The sequence below is a fragment of the Meleagris gallopavo genome, chromosome Z, assembly GCF_905368555.1.
Source record: "Meleagris gallopavo chromosome Z, MGAL_WU_HG_1.1, whole genome shotgun sequence".
Lineage (NCBI taxonomy): Eukaryota > Metazoa > Chordata > Aves > Galliformes > Phasianidae > Meleagris > Meleagris gallopavo.
Window position 1 is genome coordinate 75,634,557 of NC_139435.1, and position 23,023 is coordinate 75,657,579.

The 23,023-nt window shown below is 45.2% G+C and overlaps 2 protein-coding genes and 1 non-coding gene across 5 annotated transcripts; 1 reads left to right on the plus strand and 2 right to left on the minus strand.

The window, feature by feature from the left end:
- Window positions 1-866: 866 nt before the first annotated feature.
- Window positions 867-10,109, minus strand: APTX (aprataxin). Of its 3 annotated transcripts, none has more exons than XM_085214042.1 (8): window positions 9,821-10,109; window positions 9,002-9,048; window positions 7,767-7,839; window positions 6,497-6,822; window positions 4,897-4,956; window positions 2,571-2,797; window positions 1,516-1,619; window positions 867-1,221 (listed from the first exon to the last, which is right to left on the minus strand). In XM_085214042.1, the coding sequence occupies exons 1-8, from the start codon at window positions 9,948-9,950 to the stop codon at window positions 1,067-1,069; spliced, it is 1,122 nt and encodes a 373-aa protein (XP_085070168.1). In that variant the 5' UTR covers window positions 9,951-10,109; the 3' UTR covers window positions 867-1,066. The 3 variants fall into 3 exon arrangements, with proteins under 3 accessions (XP_085070168.1, XP_085070167.1, XP_085070169.1); XM_085214041.1 differs by having other exon boundaries at window positions 7,740-7,839; XM_085214043.1 differs by lacking the exon at window positions 7,767-7,839 and having other exon boundaries at window positions 6,497-6,826; window positions 9,821-10,104.
- Window positions 2,318-2,412, minus strand: TRNAI-UAU (transfer RNA isoleucine (anticodon UAU)). The gene is made up of 2 exons: window positions 2,375-2,412; window positions 2,318-2,353 (listed from the first exon to the last, which is right to left on the minus strand). It is a non-coding gene; the product is annotated as a tRNA-Ile (tRNA).
- Window positions 10,110-10,350: 241 nt separating the features above from the next.
- Window positions 10,351-17,772, plus strand: DNAJA1 (DnaJ heat shock protein family (Hsp40) member A1). Its single transcript, XM_010726176.4, has 8 exons — window positions 10,351-10,601; window positions 10,688-10,865; window positions 11,837-11,941; window positions 12,053-12,280; window positions 13,623-13,737; window positions 15,511-15,626; window positions 16,122-16,222; window positions 16,498-17,772. The coding sequence occupies exons 1-8, from the start codon at window positions 10,470-10,472 to the stop codon at window positions 16,714-16,716; spliced, it is 1,194 nt and encodes a 397-aa protein (XP_010724478.1). The 5' UTR covers window positions 10,351-10,469; the 3' UTR covers window positions 16,717-17,772.
- Window positions 17,773-23,023: the final 5,251 nt, after the last annotated feature.

Consider the following 23,023-nt stretch of genomic DNA (forward strand, 5'->3'; position numbering starts at 1 on the left):
GGATTTCCTTTCTGACTTCTCTGGCGCGTAAGATGAGTTCTCCAGCAATTTACAATTGTTGCTGATCTGAGGTAATTCCTACTGCTATGCATGAGCACCGTTCCACCTCTGGAACCAAGTGTGTCCCCTCCTTTGTGTCAAAAATGATCCCCCATACTGATTTTTTTTTTTTTTGTAATGTTTTTTTCTCCTCGTGGGTTTTAAGAAGTCATGCTTTCTAAATGAAGATGTACTATTTCTAGTGTCATCAAGAACTAAAGAAAGTGTGAGCATTGTTTGTAACCAGGACACAGCCAAACCCTCACTCTTACACCCTTACACCCTCTGTCACTACAGGAAGGTCTCTGTTCCCTTCCAGCAGCAAAGGGCTCACACGTGGGCCCGTGGGTGGATGCAGTAACAGCACTGCACACAAACACAAAAGCAAGGAGCACTCTCCCTGAGAAATGCATTATCAACATTTGCAAAAAAGCATTCTCCTTGTATAAAGGAGGGCTCTGTGCTTTTATTGAAAGCCATTTTACCCAGAGGATATCTTAACAGATCAAAGCTGGGCTTAGACTTTCAACCCTGTTGATTGGTTCTGGGCCCAGTAACATATTTCCATTGACAACAATCACAGCATAAAGACTCTCCAAAACCCACAGCAGCACTGGACCATTTCTTTACCGTGCTCAAAATAAGCAGCCAAGCAATTGCAATAATCTCTAAATCATTGCTTCTTCCCCTCCTCTGCTGAAACCTAGACCTGAGTGCAGAACCTCTGCAGTTCTGCATTAAAATGTTCATCCAAACAAAGCACTTCTTCCAGACTTCCATTCACACACAGAACAGTGAGGCAGTGTCACAACAAAGCTGCAAACACCTTTGATTTCAGAAGTCGTTTTATTTTATTCTTTTTGTCTAAGCTCTGACAGTCTTAATATGCTGCTGTTAATACATCATGTTTTTCCATATCTTGATTCCCACTCCAGTTAACAAAAATCATATGTGTCCCATCACATCCTGAGGTTTTTGCGTTAACCTGAAATCTGAGCACATGGGTTGCCAGATGATTTTTTGGTAGTCATTTTGTCCAGTGTTTCTTGAGATGTTCCTTTAGCTGTGGGATAGTGGATAGCTGTTGTTTGCAGAGATGGCATCTGAGGGGCAACTTGAGAAGTTCAGAGGCATGATCATTCACCGTTACTTTTCCCTTGCTTCGTACCATCTCTATCACATCTGAAATGAAATCAGACAGGCACTACTGGGATCATGAAACACTGTGAGATGTGTGGCACTACCAAATCCACACACTGCTCAACACACATTGCATGTCCTTCCTGCGTTTTGATTTAAACCAACCACACAATTTGGCTGACTTCTACTTAGTGCTGTTCCTCAATATCTGAAGTCACATAAAACTTTTCACTTATTTTACTAGAATTTATGGCTTACGCCTTTTCTAGGGAAAAAAGCCCAAAAGTCAGAACCCAAAAACATGATTATGTTATGAAACACATTTTCTAATCTTACCTTCGGAGTTTAGGAAGTATTCCGTGGTAAAGGAGTTCCAATGCTTTTTGGTTTTCAGAGCAGGAGAATCAAAATCTTGGCTGATGACGTGCAAATGCAGCTGACTAAAACAGATCATGCAGATAAGACAGAAAAAAAAAGTTAATACATGAAGTTCTCTTGCAGTAGGATCAGTTGCAAACATGACTAGAAAGAGACAGACTGCCAGTCTTACGGATCAGTCCTGCGGCGCACAATCCCGACACAGAAAAAACATGGCCTGTTTTCAAGGCAGTACTGCATGCTAAGTGTTTCACTTAAATAACTAAGCCACTACCCTGCATATTCCATTTGCTCCTAGCTACAGTCTGCATTCCTGCTAGTTTCCAGAAAAGCAAAGACGTGGTTTTAATAAACAAAAGGATTAAGCGTTGTAGAGCATCTGAACAGGACACTTCATCAGCAACTCGAAGTGTACTCCAGGAATTGGAGAGCAACTCAGGAACACCGGCTGCCAAATCCTCTGCAGGCATTTGGGCACCGCAATGTCACTTATTTACACACAGGATTAAAATCCTTGCTCAGCGTCAGGCTGGGCTGCGATCAGGTTCCTCTGAGCCCAGATAAACACCACGGAGTTGGCACTCGCTCCCCTCATCCTCTGTGCAGGCACCCAGCTGCCGCAGCCCCTGGGGATGCTGATGCAAGAAGCTTACAGAGCCCACTGTCACCACAGAACGGCTCGGGGTGGAAGGCACCCAACCACCTTAAATGGTCGTGCAGCCCCAAGCCCTCTTGCTGCGCGGGGAGGGCAAAAGCACTGTGCTCCAGGTGAGGCTCGAACTCACAACCTCGGCATTGCTCGGCTTCAGTACTGCTGTATAAGTACCGCGCGCTAACCCATTGCGCCACTGGAGCCAGCAGACAGACAGACAGCACGGCTCAGCAGCACCCACGGGACCCAGAACCAAACCTGAGCGTCCGCAGGGATGGTGCTGAGGCTGTGCCACCGCCCAGCCCAGCTCTGCACATCCGGGAGAGCGGGCTGCCTGCCTGATGGCTCCCCTGCGGCTTACCTCATGCTGGGAATGGCGTGGTAACCCAGCCGGAACTCCAGGCTTTCTTTGGCAGGGCACTGCTGAATCATTTTCTGCCCCACTGCATGCATATGTTCCAGGAGTCCGAGGTGCTCTCTGGTGACTGATTTGAGGCTCGAAATGGAGTCCCACGGTAAAATAAGCCAGTGGTAACGTGCTTTGGGGTATTTATCCTTGATGACTACAGCCTTCTCATCCTTATAAACCTAGTAAACAAGAAACTTGATTATTTACTGAACTTAAATGTCCTGCCCCACTATGCACTGTATTTACTGAGCTCTGAGGTGCCATCCATCTGCACATCCCCTCGTGGCTGCGGAAGTCCTTGAGCACAAGCGTATGTTACTAGCAGGTAAAAAAGCCAGGAAAAGTCTCTACGCAGGAGAAATACTGAGCAGCAGGGTGTTTCCCTTCATATCCTTGGTCAGAACCACGCTAGCCCAGTGTGCGCTCCTCTGCCACACCAAGCACCCAGCAGCTAAAGGAGGTGTTCTAGAGTTTTTCTTTAAGGCAAAAGCCTTCGATTCTTATTCAGAAAGAAATACTTTAACCATCGCTACAAGCCAACGTGAACTGTCTAGAAAATAACCTAGACTCATGACCAGTGTGGTCGAGGACCCTTCCCTCCATCAGGCCACATCTAAGCTTTGTGGGCACTGCAGTGACAGCGATGGCACTGCACTCAATGCAGAGCACATACGAGTGGACTCCCCGTGGTGAAACACAAGTCTCAGAGGTGCAGCAGAACACTCAGCAACTACTGTACACCTCCTCCAGCATTTCAAAGCCAAAACCTTAGGATCTAAGCTGATTAAGTTGGTGCTACTCCAGATGCTACTTTTAAAGATCATTCACACGAAGAAGAGGTTTCTGTCTCTACAGCCCTTCTTCCCCTTGACCTTTCTTTCCTGTTCTATTTTTATCTTTTTGCCCTGCTTATCACCTAGATGCAGTTAATCAAGAGAAGCAGCACCAAAGCATGTGGAGAGCAGGGCAGCAAGGCCTGCCCGTGGCAATAAAAAGGTGCCAGCCTCTAAAGTGCCCTCTGCTCTGCTAGCAGCAGGTCTGCTGGTAAGAGATGAACGATGTCTTTGCCATCTTTGCTAATTCTTTTTGCATGTTTATATGCAGAGCTGATCAGTCTTGCTCTACAGGAAGGAAGATTAAAATTTTATCAGCACACAAATCATTACGTAGTCCATACCATATTTTCATGCACTTTGGTCTCTGCATATGCAAACAGAATCAAGACAACTGTGAGGAGGTGCTTCCAGAAAAAAAAAGTGTTTTGTCATTTCTTTAAGGTACGTTTAAGAAGCAAAGGTGGGAGGTCTGTTGTTTATATCTTTCATTCTGAACCACAACTAACAAAGCTAACATTAAGCCACAGCTACTGTGTTCCGACATTCAAGTAACAGTTCTAAGAACAGCATTTCTTTTGGGTCAAGAAAACACTGTCTTCTTAAGTGCTATGGGAACCTCCACTTAAAGAGTGAAGATTGAGCTTCAGGTTTAAAACGTAAGCAAATACTTTGATAGCTTTATCATTTGTGATAGACTCATTTGAAACTGCTGACAGACACCTGAATTATTTAAAAAAAAAGAAGAAAAAAAAGGAAAATAATAAATTGGGACATTCTGATGGGTGATGAATGAAATTATTTTCAGCCTAAGGATGATAATCTCCTGAGGGGGCCTACTGTGCCTGTGGAGTCCTCACCTTTGGAAACCATCTCAACTAAAACACACAATGACATGAGTGGTCAGACTGGCCCCCAAACTCAAAGAAAAGCATGATACAGCCACAGGAAAGCAAAGGAAAAGAGAACCTTCTATAGAAGGTTAGAAGAAGGCACCTAGGAAACTCCTGCAGTCGTGATGAAACGGGGTAGAGAAGGAGCCAGAGTCACATCCACGTCAGCTGCTGCCCAGGTGTTGCACAGTTAAAGTTTATTGGAAATGATGAAGCTGCACCACACTTGGACATACAACAGTGCTGACTGCCAGAAAATAGGAATCTCAGCTTTAAACCACAGCCTTGTTTTAATCGGTTTCCATGCTAACGTGGCCCTGTTGTGTACCTGCTCTCCCTGCGACCTTTTTAAAACACTGAAGAAATTTGACAGTGTCAGGAGCTCCAAGGAAGTTCTGACACTGCACAAACTCAGCATAGTAGAGACTCCCAAATTCTACCAGATGCACTCTTGCGCAGATTATCAAATTATTAATGTAAACTGCTGAAGGAAAGAAGAATGCTCACTATCTAGACAAGAAGTACTGTGAAGTACTTGTGTATAGTTCTCACCTGCACTTTAGGATCTTGCATGGCACTCTTTAGACCTTGACTCCAGTGTCCTAAATGTTCCTAAAACATTGAAAGAAGAAAAAAAACACAATTTTGTAAGAGAATTAAGACTCTAATTATGTATTTTAAAACATTTTGTCAGAAACTTTCATTAGAACTATAGTGATACCGCATGAATGACAGGTGAATCGTTTCCTTTCTATGAAAACCAACACAACCCTCCATCCAACTGACCCACAGTGCTACTCTTGTACATTTTAACCTGGAAATATTAACATTTTAAGCTGTAAATTTAACAACAGAGAGCTCTAGATCTGCTTGGATTTATTAACTCGCATGCATACGTTACAGCACAGACCTTGATTACCAATGATGACAGACCATCTTTCTACAAGATCTGCTGCTTCATGCATCACAAGGGCCAGAGGAGGTACAAGGATCACCATTTGCATGTTGCTCTGCACAGAACAAAGAAGCACTGTTGTGGTGCCTGGCCCTACTCTGGGAGTATTTCTCTCTCAATACTGTGCAAGACAGAGTGGCTCATAAAGAAAAAAACAAGAGTACTGCCAGAATTAGCAGATTACTTCTTAATTTTGTTATCCAACTCCTGGAGTGCAGATTTTAGAAATACACAGTGTTTCATCTGTTCAAGCACTTCACAGGCATTGCCAATGATGATCTTCATGACATTCTTACAAAGCAAGACATCCAAATGTTATTCCAGTACTGGCAGGGAAATGCTGAATCGCCATCTTTCTCTGATCACAGCACCCCAAATCTGATCCTAATATAATGAGCATGAGGTCAGCAGTGGTGTAAGTGGTCAGCCCACCAGAATCTGAGACTGAGATTTGGTCCTGCGCTCCTATTAAATACATTTTGCCCATGTCAGCAGGGCTAAAAACTTCCTTTCAAAAGACTGTGGCTACAACGTGAACACAAATATGGTTCTACGTTGATAAATGACCAAAACAGCAGGGGGGGAAAAAAAAAGGAAAAGGAAAAGGAAAAGGAAAAGGAAAAGGAAAAGGAAAAGGAAAAGGAAAAGGAAAAGGAAAAGGAAAAGGAAAAGGAAAAAGAAAAGGAAAAGGAAAAGGAAAAAGAAAAGGAAAAGGAAAAGAAAAAGAAAAAGAAAAAGAAAAAGAAAAAGAAAAGAAAAGAAAAAAAGGTCAAGATGCTCCACTTTCTGCACGTAAGCTTTTTAGATAACCACTGTTCCACTTATAAGAGAACAGATCTCATCTCAAGAGCCTGCACACCATGCAACTCCAGCTAAGCAGTGCTCAGTGGAGCTCTGCTCTTCCATAAGAAACTGCAACAGGAACCAGAGATCGAGACTTCATTTGCTGAAGCCAGCTCGTTACTTTAGCACTCTCCAGCTGACATGGGATCCAGGTTGTGCTCTCAGGAGCTATGTGACATCAGGAGCACACCTTTGCCCGTGTATGTGGCAACTCGTGCTCTGCACACTCCTAGGGCCCAGGTTCATCTAAGAAGTTCCCCACAGGTAGCACATACAGAAGAAAAGATGAAAACCCTCTAATGGAGGAGACAACCCCAGGAGAAACAGCAGAAGTACTGGTAGGAATACACTTGCCTTTCCGCTCGTTGTCTCTTCGTGTGGAGATACACTGCTCTTGCTTGGCCTGAGGCCCGCAGATCTGCTTTGTGTATCCACCACCTCCATCTTCTTTGCCTTTCTGGGCACACTTTCTATTTCATCATTCTCATAGGAGTCTTCACATGGCCTCTTTTCAGTTTGTATTTTCTCTTCTGCTTCTGTAACAGTTCCCTCTGATTCTTCACCAAATTGCACCACGAAGGGGTAAAGTTTATTCACAATATGCAGAACTTGGCCCGGTCTCATTTTCACCTCTTCATCCTTGCCAATATCCACTAAATCGACACTAGTTGGGTTGACTCCTATCTTTGGTAGAGAGAAAAATAATTTTAAAAGTTGATGTTGTAATTGAAATCACCAGCAGCCCCTCAGTATCACCATGCTGTAAAGCTAATGTGTTTGGTGTTCACTCTGCCCCTGTCCCATCTGGGAAGTTCAAGATTGGCAGCACCTGGCAATGACCAGTCTTGTGACTGCAGCCATTAAGACACAAACCACAGCCTCACCAACAATTATTTCTTGAAAAATAACAGCAGTTTTAACAAATTATTTAAATCCAGCAATCCCCAGAAAGCTTCTGGAGTTCAAATTATTTCCTATTTATTCTCTTTTCTTTTTTACCACAGTTGCTTTCTATCCAGCACCTATTGAATGCTGCCCCACCAACACATCTACTTTCAAACACGTAAGTCTGCAGCAGTAGCTCATTTCAAGAGACGGGTGTTTGGGATCACAGCAGCTGGTTCCTGTTTAACCACAGCACATTTGCAGTGCACTCCCTCCTGTGTTATGAAAAGAGAAACTAGGAAATAAATTTACTTGAGCTCCCAGATCCCTGCTGCACGGGAATCAGCTCCTAGCCCCCGTCCTTGCATCCCAGGCCAGATGTGATAACCACTGCCTAGACCACGTGTGACTGTGTTCAAACACAGTGAGAACATCTGCCTGTTCCTTGGAGTGGCACTAAACCTCTCTGCTCTCAGCTTGTGCAAAGTATACACAGGCAGAAGTACGTTTATGTGGTTTTAATTCTGCATGCCACACTTGCAAAAAGAACAAAAAACAAAAAAACAATTTTCTGCTGACTTTTTAATAGCAGACTCAGGTCAGCAAGATCAAAACTGGCTTTCACCTCTCATTTCATCATTTTATGGACCTATGCAACTCAAAAATGATTTTCCATCCAAAACAGTGTTTTAAAGACTTAGAAGCTACTTACGTTTAGCTGGTAATGGAAAAGCAGTACCTGATAACACAATGTGGCATGGGCAACCTACGTGGGCCGACTGAACAGATTCTGTCTGACGATGTGGATCACCCTAGGAAAGGAGTCCTTGCCTTCAGCTAAGTGCTTCTGGATCATGTTTATATATAAAATAAGTTTTAGAAACCAGTTATTGCTTCTGACTGATAAACTCTGTCGTGTTTCTTTAACCCTGCCTGTCAGATACCTGCTTGTTTCACAAAACAGCACCATGTCTCTCATCACCTCATCTTCAATCTGACGGAGCACCTGCCCGATCCCTGCCAGAACCTCCTCATCCTGCAGTGCCACAGTTTCACCCAAACAAAGCACATTTCACATTTCCCTGCCCAACGTGCTGTTTAGCCACTGATTGTTGGAACCCCATATTGGGAAGCAACTCAAGAGCTGGCAGTGCAAGCACGCTAATACTCACTGCCAGAAGGTACTCATGGCTCTGAAACAGCAGTAACATTGCATTCAAATCATGGTGGAGACTGACTTTGGTGAAACAGTGAGATTTCTGCAGGATTCACCAGAGGACAGAGGGGGCCCAGCATTCACTGAGGGCTGGCAGACATTTTGATGGAAGATCAGAAAAAAAACACAGAACAAGCTGTTGTGTTACCCACATGGATGCTGGTGCTGTGAGGACGTCCATGTGCCCCTACACCAGAGGCAAGAACATTTTCCCTTCACATTATCTCAGGCATACTGGTCATTGTCAGTAAGAGCAGACCTACATTCGTCCTGTTAATAACCTGTGAATGCCTTCTGTGCTGCCTCACATCCCACCCCTCCTAGAAGTGACAAGGCCTTTGGCTCAGTCAGGTATCAAAGCAAAAACCCTCTATGCCAGCCCAGTCCCTTCAATACAGAACCACTGGGACTTGAAATGAAGGGCTGTGTTAACTTTAGAAAAATAAGAGTAATGATCAGAAGGAAGGTCAGTCAGTTTAGGAAAAACTTGAAGGCCTCCAGACCTCAGAGCCTGGAAGACGTGCATGGTGAGGTTTCACACTGCTGCTCACTGATGCTGCAAGACAGCAGGACAGCTGGAGGCTGGGCATTCCTGCACCGAAACACACAAATGGAAAACAGATCCCTTCTGAGGACTGTTTGGCAGCTCCAGGCCCTCCATAATCCGGTATGAGAGCTGACATTCACACTATTTGTGGAAGTCAAGTGCAATATGCCAGTAAGTACCAGAAACACTGAAAAGCTGCTTAAAAACATACCTGCTTAACTGTGACATACCCCTTGTTACAGTCTGCTTTCAACAGAACTGAAAAGAGAGAACAAATTGTTACAAAACACTGTGAAGAGAAAGGATGGATATCTGCCTGCCCAGCCCAGCCTTTGTGGGAAACACTTGTGCACCTCCAGCTCCTGCTGCCCTTTGTTCTGTGAATGTACCAAAAGAAGAGCTCTGCCTCACCGACCTGCACAGAATCACAGAACGGCCTGGGTTGGAAGGGACCTCAAGGATCACGAGTCTCCAACTCCCTGCCACATGCAGGACCACCAACCTCCACATTTCACAGCAGCCCAGGCTGCCCAGGACCCCATCCAACCCGGCCTTGAACACCTCCAGGGATGGACGGGGCATCCACAGCCTCTCTGGGCAGCTGTTCCAGCACCTCACCACTCTCATAGGAAAAAAACTTTCCCCTGACATCCAACCTAAACCTTCCCTCCTTGAACTTAAAACCATTCCCCCTTGTCCTATCACTGTCTACCATTGTAAAAAGTTGCTTCCCCTTCTGTTTATCATCTCCTTTTAATTACTGGCAGGCCTCAATGAGGTCACCCCGCAGCTTCTCTTCTCCAGGCTGAACAAGCCCAGCTCCCTCAGCCTGTCTTTGTAGGGAGGTGCTGCAGCCCCCTGCTCATCTTTGTGGCTCCTCTGGACCCTCTCCAACAGCTCTCTGTCTTTCTTGTACTGAGGGCTCCAGCCCTGGACGCAGTGCTGCAGATGGGGCTTCACATGGGCAGAGTAGTGCAGCCTTACTGACGGAATCCTCCCCTGCCCGCACAGCCGTGCGGCGCGGCCTTACCTTGCTGTCGCGAGCACCTCCTGTCGGCGATACGGGTTCGCGGCCCGCGGCCCAGCAGCACGGCGGCCATGTGCGGCAGCGGCACACGCAGCCCGTGCTCCTCCGTCCCCACTAGCCAGCAGACACGCATCGCCACGCTGCGGGGACAAACAGACAGCGCGTTACCGGAACGGACGGACGCACGGACGGGACGCGCCGTTCCCGCCCCCGCGCAGGGCGGGCTCCGTCGCCATGGCAACGCGGCGTTTAAAGCGCGCGAACTCCGGCTCGCCACCAGCCTCGCGCCGCACCAATCAGCTCGGCGGAACCGCCTCACGTGACGCGGAGGCACGCGCGCTCCCGTCCCGAGCCTCGGCCCTCCGCAAGCGCAGTTGTGCTCGGTGGGCGTAAATTTGGCTGAGGGGACGGCCGAAAGGTAGGCGGGGCCGAGGCCGGCGGCGCTGATTGGCTCGACTCGCTCCGCCTCCCTCTCCTATTGGCTGCCTCCCCATTTGAAGCGAGTTCCGGGGCGGGGCGGCGCCGCCTCAGTAGTCTTTTAACACGGGACCGGCTCCGAACTTTCCAGAAAAGTCGGGAGCGGAGAGCGGCGCGGTAGAGTCCTGCGAACAGCGGGAGCCGTGCGGGGCTGCTCACCGACATCGCCGCCAGCATGGTGAAGGAGACCACGTACTACGACGTGCTGGGCGTCAGCCCCAGCGCCTCGGCTGAGGAGCTGAAGAAGGCGTACCGCAAGCTGGCGCTGAAATACCATCCCGATAAGAACCCCAACGAGGGCGAGAAGGTGAGCGGGAAGTGGGAGGCGGGAAGCGGGTCGCTGAGGTGCTTGTGTGCGCTGAGGCGTTTGTGTCTGCTGTGTCCCTCGCGCAGTTCAAACAGATCTCCCAGGCGTACGAGGTGCTGTCCGACCCCAAGAAGAGGGATCTGTACGACAAGGGCGGAGAGCAGGCAATCAAGGAGGGCGGCTCGGGCAGCGGCTTCGGCTCTCCCATGGATATCTTCGACATGTTCTTCGGCGGCGGAGGGAGGATGCAGAGGGAGAGGCGAGGTAAGGGCGGCTGTGCTGCCGGCTGGCTAATCTGTGGGGCTGCGGGAGGCCGTTCGCCGTGCTTTGTGGGCTGGGCGGTGTGCGGCTTTGTGAGCTTCCCCAGCTCCAGCGATCCGCTCTGTGGAGATGGAGCGAAGCGCTGTCCCAGCCCCAACGTGCGCTCTGTGAAGCCGTGCTTTGTGTTGAGTGGGAAACGTGGGGGTAACGAGCCTTAAAATGAGTGCTGAGAAAGATGCTGCGATAGCGAAATGGAAGCTGATCTTCCATTGTGTGTGGCTGTATCTAAATAAGGTCGCCGAGTTGCTTTGGCTCTGCGAAACCTTCCTGTGGGATTCACTTCACCGTAGCTTTGCTCAATCCAGTTGAAGTGCAGCTCAAAAGTTAAAGTCTAGCGATATCAGCCTTTCCTTGCGCTGTTAAACTGCTTAGAAGCAGCACTGGCCGCAGCACTTCTCTTCCTAAGGGAATTTAGAGGTCTGTATCAAAGTATTCTTAGTAAGCTGGAACTTGCTGTACTTCCCTAAGCTGGTTTCTTTGTTCCTAAAATTCTAACTAATTCCTGATTGTAAAAGTGTAGTTGCTCATGGTTACTCAGTTTAGTTTCCAGAAGTCCCTTCATGAGAGGGGAAAACACCTAACTGGCTTTAGAATGTGCCTCCCACTTCCTTGTAGCAGAATTGCAGTTAAAACAGAAATTTTGAATCTGGAACTTAAATGTAGCCTTTCACATTTTTGTTACACGTATTGTGTGTTCTCTCAGAGGTCAGATTTCTCCTAATAGAAGTGTTAATGCTTTTAGCACCTTCACCTAACTACAACACAACTGAGAAACTGACTAATACAAGTAGTCAGAGAACTATGTTGAAACAAGATGTTAAAGCCTACAGAAGCTTGTTTCATTGTGGTATGGAAAACTCAGACTGACTTTGAGTCCGGGCTTACAAACTTAAGCTGAATGGTTTCTTTCACAGGCAAAAATGTGGTCCACCAGTTATCAGTGAGTTTAGAAGATATGTACAATGGTGCAACAAGAAAACTTGCGCTGCAGAAGAATGTTATCTGTGATAAATGCGAAGGTAACTGTGAAACGTAAATTATAATTCTTTCTCTCCAGAATGCAGAATCAAGTTATGCGTTGCCAGAAGCAACAAGAAAGCGCAGTTACTCATCTCCAATTCTCTCTTCAGGTCGTGGTGGAAAGAAGGGTGCAGTAGAATGCTGCCCGAACTGCAGAGGGACAGGCATGCAAATCAGAATTCACCAGATTGGGCCGGGCATGGTGCAGCAAATGCAGTCTGTGTGCATGGAGTGCCAGGGGCACGGAGAGCGAATCAGCCCCAAGGACCGCTGCAAGAGCTGCAATGGCAGGAAAATTGTTAGAGAGAAGAAAATTCTAGAAGTGCACATTGACAAAGGTGAGGTGTCTTGGTAAGGTGCGGGGCTAGCCATGGTTGTACTGACACTGCCTTTGCAGTTCTAAAGCATTAACAAATACGTAGTATCCACTTGGTGAGTGGCAGTGTTGAAAACAAACAGTGAAGTAGCCTGTTGCTGTCCTCAAAAGCAGACCTGTTTTTAGGGAAGGTTTATTCTGTGTTAATTTTTTCATGCACATAGCTGAGAACAAACAGACGAACACGCAGGATTGTAAGTAGTGGATTATTTTAATCTACTGCCATTCTGTAAGAGCAAGTTCTGATCAGGTAGGCATATCACTTGTTGGCTCTCCCAATGAGTTTTCTGTGCATAGGGAAACTATGCAGACTTCGATCACTTCTACTGTGTTTCAGTGTGAAGAGGAACCAGGTCTGCTACAGTAATTGGGTGCAAAGACGGTGCTAAGCCTGTAATGCTTAGAACTGTTTACAATGCAACCCCTACAGTGCTCCTCAGCATAGTTTATCTTTGCCTGGCAAAATGTAATTCAATATGTGAATCCCTCTCAGTGGTGGGAGAGTGCAGTGTGTTGAGTGTGACACATACTTTTCCCTGGGGGATTTCCAGAAGTTGGATGGAGAAATCTTGGAAGGATTGCAGCTTTTAAGACAAACTATACTAGCAAGCAGATTTGCTTTGTACAGATTTGCTACTGATTACTTTCTGAAACATGTAAATCACACATAATACCTGGGTTTGTTTTTAGTGGAGAAAGCATTAAATTTTTTAGAAGGAGGTAATTTAGAAAAGCGTTTCTTCTTTTTTTCTTTCCGTAGTGAAAAAACTGAGTTAGCATGAGGCAGCTAGAATTCATATACAGTGATCTCTGCGTAGGTGAAATGGGTTTCTTACTTGATGGACACAGTCCTAGGTAAAGTAATTCTTGCACTGTGTAGTTGCTGAAATAAAGTTTCATGTGTCTCTGCCTCATACAGTTCTAAAATTTAGGTTAAGTCGTTGCTTCTCAAAATGAGTTCTGTGTGCAATGCAATGCAATGTTCATTTTCTTGTCATACTCAGATTGATGCCCTTGAAGATTTTTACGCTGACAAGTGGCAGTTCCACGCTTTGGTTAAGCTTAATGGTTTTGAGCTGTATCCCAGTTTGGCAGCATTAAGATCTGCTGGAATTGTGAGTTGATTTAAAGGAGAGGGGGCAAGGCTTCAGGGGAAGAAGTTCCTGATGTCTCGAATTTCAAGAGTCAGTTACCTCCTGAAACTGTCTTATGCTTCTAAAAGTATTTCTTGCTGCTGCTTTTTAAAAAAAAAAAAAAAAACTGGAAAAGTTCTTTTTTTTTTTTTTTTTTTTTTCCTTCAATAGGAATGAAGGATGGTCAGAAAATAACATTCCATGGTGAAGGGGACCAAGAGCCAGGACTAGAGCCAGGGGATATTATTATTGTCTTGGATCAAAAAGACCACTCTGTATTTACAAGGTAAGAATTTTGTAAGTCCTTCATGGTAACTCTTGAGATACTTGTTCACATGCTTCCATGGTTACAAAGGACTTTTTCTTTCCTGGAAAGATGAGTGAATAGGATCATGTGGCTAGAAGTCACCCGTGAGTACTGATGTGTGTAGAAATCCTGTTTTCTTTTCACTTAAAACCGTCTGTATTCTAACAGCACCAGATATTTTTGAGTGAGCTTTGGCAGTGGAATATCTGAATATTTCCTTATTCTTTCTAGGGTAGTTCACTCCCTTACATTAAAAGATCATGGTTTAGAGTAGGAACTGACTATTGCCCATTTGACTCCAAGGCACAGAAATGAAATGGCAGTATTTTCATTTTTCTTCAGGAATCCTGTCTGTAACAAGCTTATTGAGTGTAGCATACACCTTTCTGACCCAAAGCAGTTTTCCCCACTTCTCCCACCTATGTGTAATCAGTTCTTTTATTTCTATATGAACGCAAAGTGCCTAAGAAGCATTGAGCATGTCTGAAGTATTTTGTTACCTGTTGGTACTGCTTTGGTGTTGCAGATGTCTTTGTTTCAAGTTACTATTTATGGAATGAGCCTGTCCAGTAGCTTTTAGACTTAAGCAGTGCTGGTAATCTTAAATGTCTTGCGTTGGACTTGGTGTTTTACTGCTTCTGTTTAGAGCATTAAGGAAGAAGCCAATGGATGTAGAGGACATGTATCTCTTAATACCCACAGTTGGCATTGTACTTGTGGATAGGAATGATGAGTAAAGGTTTGTAGGAAACCAACAGCTGGTCTGCATGACTGTCCTCTGTGGTGCTGAGCACTGAGCCAAAAGGACCCTGTGCTCACAAGTGAACAGAACTGATTCTTAACTTTGGATAAGATTAACTAATTTTTCTTTTAGTGAAATCAGGTGCTCAGTCAGTTACGCTAAAGGGACTCAAACAGGCTGCCTGCATGGTTACCTGGGTCTTGAATTCATAACTCTGCTTGCTTATTTTTGTCCATCTTCCTTCCCGCTGCCTTCAGTGTCCTTAGGTAACCCTTGATATTAGTGGTCATCTAGTGTTGTGCTGAGGTCATGCTGCTGGTGGGACAACTGGAGTGTTCCTCTTCTCCCTTCACAGTCTAAAATTAACTTTTCAGGCAAGTCTCATTCCAGAGACCTTTAAAATAGGGTGAGTGAAATAACTAAGTTCTTTTAACAGGCTCGAAGATTTCTTAGCCCTCAGACATGCAGTGCACGCAGATGTCACTTGCACTGCCTTCCTGAAGTCAGAATAGGAAGCTATAACAGTTAAAACGTCCAGATATTTTGTGGTTTGTTTTGATCTTTCACCAGAACCCAGAGTGGGCACAACCTGCTTACACTTCCCTGGTATCAAGTCTTCAGTTGAGTATAAGAGAATGGTGTAGAGCAGGCTGATGCACCCAAGCGTATTAGTCTGTTAGTAGTTAACTGCCCCAGGTGCGATTCTTATGCTGAGAGACAAAGTCTTTCCTAGAATAGAAAAATAATGCTGAAGTAAAACTGAATACAGTGAGCCTTACTGCATTTCTTTTTAATAAATGTGTGTTTTAAATAGTTAATAACAGCTCTCAGTATAGGTACTGTTCCCTGATGCTTCCTTGAGCTGTTGCTTTAATACTCAGTACTACTTTAATTGTGCAAACTTCTCTCTATTAAAATTATTTTCCTTAGTAAGCCAGCTAACGAAGGTGGGATTGATCCTTTTATTGCTTCCCCTTCTTTGTCACTGTTTTTGATTGTTTCTACCCTAGACGAGATGAAGACCTCCTTCTGTCTATGGATATTCAACTGGTTGAAGCACTGTGTGGCTTTCAAAAGCCTATCGTGACTTTGGATAATAGGACTATCATTATTAACTCCCATCCTGGTAAGTGCTTGCTTGTTTTCTGCTAAAAGTCCAAGCATAGGTAAGCTGTAAGCTTAAAAATCAGAAGCAATCCCTCTTCTTGTTGTACAAGGGGTGTACATCAGTACCAGGCTTTTTCTTCCTAGTCTTTGCAGTTTTGAAACAAGAAGCGATTTTTGGATAGCAGTCAGCAGTAATGATCTCTTTATGTGATGTAGTAACTTCCCTCACAGACACTTGATGACCATAGGTCTCTGAAAACTGCTTTTTCATCCATGGAACTGATGGAGCACCTAGCATACTTGTAAGTGTGCTTACTTGGGAAGCATAAGAAGGCTACAAGAGTGGATGTCCACTGGCTTGCTTTCTTGGATGTTAGCAGACATGAAGTCCCTCTCAGACTGCTGCTATCAGTGTAGTTGTCTCTACACAGTGTAGAAAGCTAAATAAATACTGAATGGAGTTGAAACTAGATCTGCTTCCTGCCTATGTTTCTTCTTTGCTTTTTGTTTTTAGGCCAGGTTGTCAAACACGGGGCTATTAAGTGTGTTTTAAATGAAGGCATGCCAATTTATCGCAGACCGTATGAGAAAGGACGTCTCATCATAGAGTTCAGGGTAAGTGTGTCAACTTAATTTCAGAGCACACAGTTTGGCACCTGATTTCTATCTAGAAGCTTGCTTACTCTCTAGGGAAAAGCTGATGCTGGCAGCTGTGGAGGGAAGCTCTTTGTGCTAGAGGAGATTCAGCATCTCTGGTGTCAGATACTTCTTAAGCACTGGTCTTAAGTCAGCTGTGATGATAAAGCTGGCTTTAGCAGATAGCTTGACCTGTAATTTAATGGAAAAAGGTAAGTTCAGGTACACTCAATTCCATCTCTTGATGATTTCAGGTGAACTTCCCAGAGAGTGGCTTCCTTTCCTCAGATAAGCTGTTGTTACTTGAAAAACTGCTACCTGCAAGACAGGAAATAGAAGAAACTGAGGAAATGGAGCAAGTGAACTTAGTGGACTTTGATCCATCTCAAAAAAGAAAACATATGTATAATGGGGAAGTCTATGAAGATGATGACCACCATCCTAGAGGTGGTGTTCAGTGTCAGACATCATAGAAGGGCCATCAGTAACTTGTGATGCTTGTTTTGTATGTGTTAGTGGATGAGTGAAGGACTAGAGGCAGTTCACTGTCACTTCTTGCTATTCATTGTTATAACCAGCCATAGTTGTTTTACCTAAAAGCATAAAGGAAAAAAAAATAAACTAATGAAATTGACTCTGCAACTTGTGTAAAGCTCCAGGACGCAAGCTCAAATCAAATAGAGCACACTTCACCTCTGCCTGATGATACAAGACAACTCCCTCACCTGCTAGTCTTCTCTTTCAAGCCTTGTAATTCCTGTATGTGTGCAATTGCTGAGGCTTAGACTAAGCTGCTGTGGTGATCTCTTTGTGTATTCTAGGTCTTATATGCACTTGTGCATACTTTAGAGTATAAGTCATGGTAAGACATAGTTAGTGAGTTGTGTACCAGTTAGGATAACATGTTAATGTTTGGGGCTTGTACTGGTGTTTGTCAAGTAGGGGCTGACTCTTAACACAGCCACGTAATACATGAAGCTGACAGCGATGTGGTCAGTCTTCATGAACCCACTGAAGTCACATGACCTATGAGTTCTCAAGTTTCTGCTCTTAAGGTCAAACAGAGTTTTTTGCCAGCTCTGCTATGGCCTTGGAGCTGAATGTGAAGCTTTGCTCAGGTCATTGCTGACTGCTTTTTTGCTGATGTTCTGCACAGGACTGGGTTTGGAGTCAGTGGTTGTTTGGCTACTGCAGGGGTTCCTTTGCTACCATGCATGAGTGAAAAACTCCAGGCATTATCAGCACATGTGCTGTTTGGGGATAGCCTGCCAGCATGCGAAGCTTTACTTTGCCCTTAATTACTGAAATCAGATACCCTACAGTGGTATGTCATGGAGAGCACTGGAGGAGAAAGAAATTTATTGTCAGCACGTATCCCAACTGACACATCTAGGATGTTCTGAATTTAATGTCTAGGATGTTCTGAATTTAATGTATTGTGTGCATTATTTTAAGCTGACTGTTGAAAATTCTGTATGAATGTTCTAATTATGTAGATGAAGCATTTCCAATATAATTACAAAATTGTTCATTGCCTCTTTTCTTAGAGCAGCTGTTGATTTAAAGATGTCGCACCCCTCATTTTAGGCAGCTATTCACAGAAAAATCCTAGTAGAAAACTTCTTTCATAAAATATGCTGAGAGGACAGGTCCAGATGTAACCTCCAGCATGGTCCTCTCCTACCATCTGGCTCAGGACACAGCTAACACTTGTCATACCATACTGAAGAAGTACAGTGAACTGTTCTTCCTTCACAAAACAGCTGTTACAGGGCTGGTGTGTTTGCATTACTGGAAGCAGCTCATAAAGAAAACTTACCTTTTGTTACAGGTTGCATTTTACGAAAAAGAGCTAGTGCCAGAGTTCTCAAACCTCAACTACACTTCCCTTTCTGGTACCTACAGCATAGAGGTCCTCTCTCTGTTTTGTTTACGTCTTTTTCTTTCTCTGTCTCAGCAGGAATAACTTTCTCCTCTGAATTCTCAAGCTCAGTAGTCAGCTATACATGTTATCGGTAGGGACACTTGCTCCAGCAAGGGAAGAATAGAATTTAACCCTACTGCTGCAAAGCTGTCTCTGGGCTAAACTGCTATGATGTACCAATCAGTGTCAGTTCAGCTACCACCCTTGTTTAGTTTCTTCCCTTGCATCAATCACCATCAAAACACCTAAGGACTGTCATGTCAGTGCATTATCTCAAGGATTACAGTAGGCTGTCTTGCTTCACAGGGCTGTGAACTGTATCAAAATATTGCACAAGTTTTTAATTCTTGGGGAAGTGTAGATCTCGATCAGCAGCACTGATGCAGGGGAGGGCTAGGTTCTGAGGGCTTCCAGGAAAAGGTCCTGCTGCTACTGCAGGAAGAGCAGCAGAAGTACCACTGGTTTAAATAATCAGTTTTGAAAACCACCTTGAGACTAGCAGAGGCCACATTCACTCCCCCCCAAACACTTCTCAGTTCTCATTGATAGGATTATGAGGGAAAAATGGAACATCCCCATTTCCATGTACTTCAGACAAACACCATGAAGGCACACATCTGTTTCTGGCTGTCTGCCTCAAGGGGATGAAGGCTAGGAAATAATAGCAGGGTGAGCCCATTGGTTCCCCTGCCACCAAAGAGCATGTTTTACACAGACTACATGAACACACAAGTGTTGATGTGTCCCTCACTAAACACTTGGGCTATCTGCTTGGACTACCTGCTGCTACAGGAACATTTCTGTCCTGAATTCTCAACGTATCAGACCCAGGAAGGCGGTAGCCTGCTTGCCTAGAGCTCTGAGAGCCTCAGTCAGATGTGGTAGCAGCACAGTGACAAGACTACCTATACTGATCTGCGACTGCAGGGCAATCACCAGCCTCTGCACCCCAGATAGGAGAGACGTGGTACAGGCATCAAAGACATGCATTGTCCTCCTGGGGCACTCCTCATGATCATGGGACAAACAGTCACAACACCTGACTACAAAGCCACACACCGAGGGTGGTACAGAGGAATCCAACAGTCCTAACTCATCTCACTGATTAGTGAGACATAAGGTCGTTTTGATGTTAGGAAACATACAGTATGAAGAAAATGAAGGTTCTGCAGAGGTAAAGAAATACACTAGGTGCAAGGCTTCACCAAAAAACACTGCCAAGTGAAAGCAAGAACCAGCAAGAAGGACCCCCCACCCTTAAAGTTTTATGCATGATACTGAGTAAACAGTGAGGCTTCACGCACAGAATCACACAGAACGGCCAGGGTTGGAAGGGACCTCAAGGATCACGAATCTCCAACCCTCTGCCACATGCAGGGCCACCAACCTCCCCATTTCATAGCAGCCCAGGCTGCCCAGGGCCCCATCCAACCTGGCCTTGAACACCTCCAGGGATGGACGGGGCATCCACAGCCTCTCTGGGCAGCTGTTCCAGCACCTCACTGCTCTCACAGCAAACAACTTCCCCCTGACAGCCAACTGAAATCTGCCCTCCCTCACTTTCCAACCATTCCCCTGTCCTGCTGTTCTCTCCCCTTTCCAAGAGCTGACTCCCCTCCTGTCTGTAGGCTCCCTTGAGGTCCTGCAGGCTGCACTGAGGTCACCCCGCAGCTTCTCTTCTCCATGCTGAACAAGCCCAGCTCCCTCAGCCTGTCTTCGCAGTGGAGGTGCTGCAGCCCTCTGATCATCTTTGTGGCTCCTCTGGACCCTCTCCAACAGCTCTCTCTCTTTCTTGTACTGGCTTCTTCCAGTAAGCACAATATATTTATAGCAAGCAGCAAAACACTGTCAAAAAAATGAAACAGGACAATTTTTTTCTGACTACTCCCATTTATGTTGGATAGACAACTGCGAAAAGTGACAACAGAGCAGTACAGAATAGCTGCTTCCATGACTACCTGCAGTTATCCAGCTTCTGATCAACTGAGTTGACATTTAGAGTCATCTTGGCAGTGTTTCAGATTCAAGAACACCAAATTCACAGTTAAGTTTAAGGTCCATTACAGTGATTCTTTCCACTGTGCATCAGTCAAGTAGAGGATTGAACTTAGTTTTTCCCCCTGGAATCTAGTGTATCTATCTCCACTCTTACAAAGTTATTCTGTTAAACTGAGAATTGCCCCTGAAGCATTTTTTAGCAATCTGCAATCACTCTTGTTCCTGCCTGTTTAACTTCAGGACCATAACTGTCCTCTCTTCCCCATGCTTTGTCTACCTGCTGTCCAGAAGCACTGTAGAAAATCTTGTCAGCTCACAGGAAAACCACACGATCCCAACATGCCCAAGGATAAGCAAGGAACTTGTCCTGTATGTTTTTCATTGGCAGTTTCACCGGGGAAGGCATTTTGCTACTTACATTTGTGACTGGCTGGCACTCAAAGTATTTGTAAGGCACAGTGCAGGAATTGTGTAACCTCACAGAATCACAGAATGGCCAGGGTTGGAAGGACCTCAAGGATCACAGATCTCCAACCCCCCACCAATGCAGGGCTACCAACCTCCACGTTTCACAGCAGCCCAGGCTGCCCAGGGCCCCATCCAACCTGGCCTTGAACACCTCCAGGAATGGACGGGGATCCACAGCCTCTCTGGGCAGCTGTTCCAGCACCTCCCTGCTCTCACAGCAAACAACTTCCAAAAATCTGCCCTCCCTCAGCTTCCAACCATTTCCCCTTGTCCTGCTGTTACCTACTCCTTCAAAGAGTTCCACTTTTCCAAAACCAAAAGGAAATGCCAGGTTCCATATTTTCTTAAGAGAGAGGTACTATATTTCTCAAACAGAGGATAGTGCACTGCAAAGCATAATAAAATCAGGAGGTTCCTGAATTGGACATTGAGAAGTCTGACGTACCAAATGCTGCCCTTCACTTCAGTCTTTACTAGCAAGGCCTACCTTTGGGAATGCCCAGTCCTGGAGATCAGGGGTAATTATGTGTAGCAAAGGCAGATGGACCCTCAGTAGAAGAAGATAAATCTGCAAATATTTGAGTAAGCTTAATTATGCGAGTATGTAAATGTTATAAATACATACGTCCTCGTGCCCTGATGAGATGCATGCAGAACTGAAGGAGTTGGCAGGTGTGACTGCAAGGCCGTACAGTCACGTTGCACTGATCATGGCAACTGCGAGAAGTCCCCAGAGACTGGAAGAAAGCAGTCCTGTCTTCAAGCAGGGCAAAAAGAGCAGCCATGATGTCAGTAACCAGCCGGGCTCACCTTGATCCTCGAGAAGGCGATCAAAGAATCGCAGAACTATGAATTCAAGTTGGAAGGGAACTGAAAGCCCATCCAGTTCCAATGCCCCTGCCACGGGCTGGTTGCCACCCAACAGACCATGCTGCTCAGCATGGAGGCACCCATAGCTTCTTCTAATTTGCCTGTTCCAGGCAAATTACTATGCTCTCTTCACTTCAGCCACATCTATCTCCTTGTATCTGGCTCCACAGAGAGCTGAAGCATGCCAACTATGCCTTTCCTAGTTGTGAAACCCAGTATATAGCCATTCTGCTTGTGGTTCACCTGAGCCTACTCTTTTCTCCTGGGCATTCAAATCTGAATTTTCTTGTCCTGTCTTTCATAGCTACCATGATTCAGGTCACAGGGTCTATTTACAACTATCCAATTAACAGTTCCATCAACAGGAACTGGAGCTGAAGTAACTATGCTTACAAAGGACTCCTTAAATTCATACAGACAGTAGGCAAAGAAGGAAACACAGTACCTCATCGCTGATTTTTACCATCATCTTTCCTTTAAGTCTCTGCAAAGTGGTTTTTTTTTTTTGTCCCCCCTTCTCTCAGACTGAACACAGTTGTTACCAAGCTGCCCAGAATCAGTCAGGCCACCTCAGCCAAGTTCATGGTTCAGAATTCTCTGCAGCACGTGGAATTAGATTCACAGAGGCCAGCAGCCACCTCTGAAGATTATTTAGTCTCTCTAAACTGAGAATTTAGCTGCTGCTTAAGTCATTCACAAAGGATATTTTTCTTCTGAGAAAGTGTTCTACAGAAGTGACCAACTTTTCAGTTCTCAGCTGGGCTAAACCTTACTAAAAAAGCCAGGGAGGGACTGATTTTTCTCTGCAGAAGGGAAGCTGGCAGTGGCACCAACACAGGATTGTACCGGTAGATAAGTACAGATTCGTATGTCACTTGGACAAACCCAATAATATTAGAAAAAAGCTAGAGCTACACTTGCAGAACTCTGAAGGAACCCAAGTTTGCTTATTCTTTGCATAGACACAGCAGCTCTTCCCCGTATATTCTGTAAGTACGTGTGGACAGGCAGCTTCTTCCACCCAAGCAAGGCTGAAATTGCTTATCTCCACTTCAGGAAGATTGAACCACTGTGATTTAGCAGATCTGAATTGGCCTATGAAACTTAATTTGATAGTACCCCCAGTGCCAAAAGCACTGCACTCGCCTACATATCACAGAACTACCCAGTTCTAAGTAAAATAACTCAAGAACAAAAGGAAGGTCTGTGGGTGAAGAAGCAAACAATGCTTTCTTTAATGCTAATAAAAGCATTCAAGGTTGTCTTGATGAAATCTTATATTCAGATAAAAAACCTCGTAACACCTGGCTAATTCTCCAGAGATAAAATCTCTTCCAAGATTACACTAAAAAGCAATTAGGAGTATTTTCCAGATGACCACTATACTCTCTTGCCCCATGTCAGTAAATGTACACGTTACAGCCACAGCCAAGGAGGTGCCGTGCCATGGTCCTTCCACAACTATTAGTAGGTGCTATGTCCTGCTCCTAAGCCTTGGGTAGTTGAGGCAATAAGCTGTA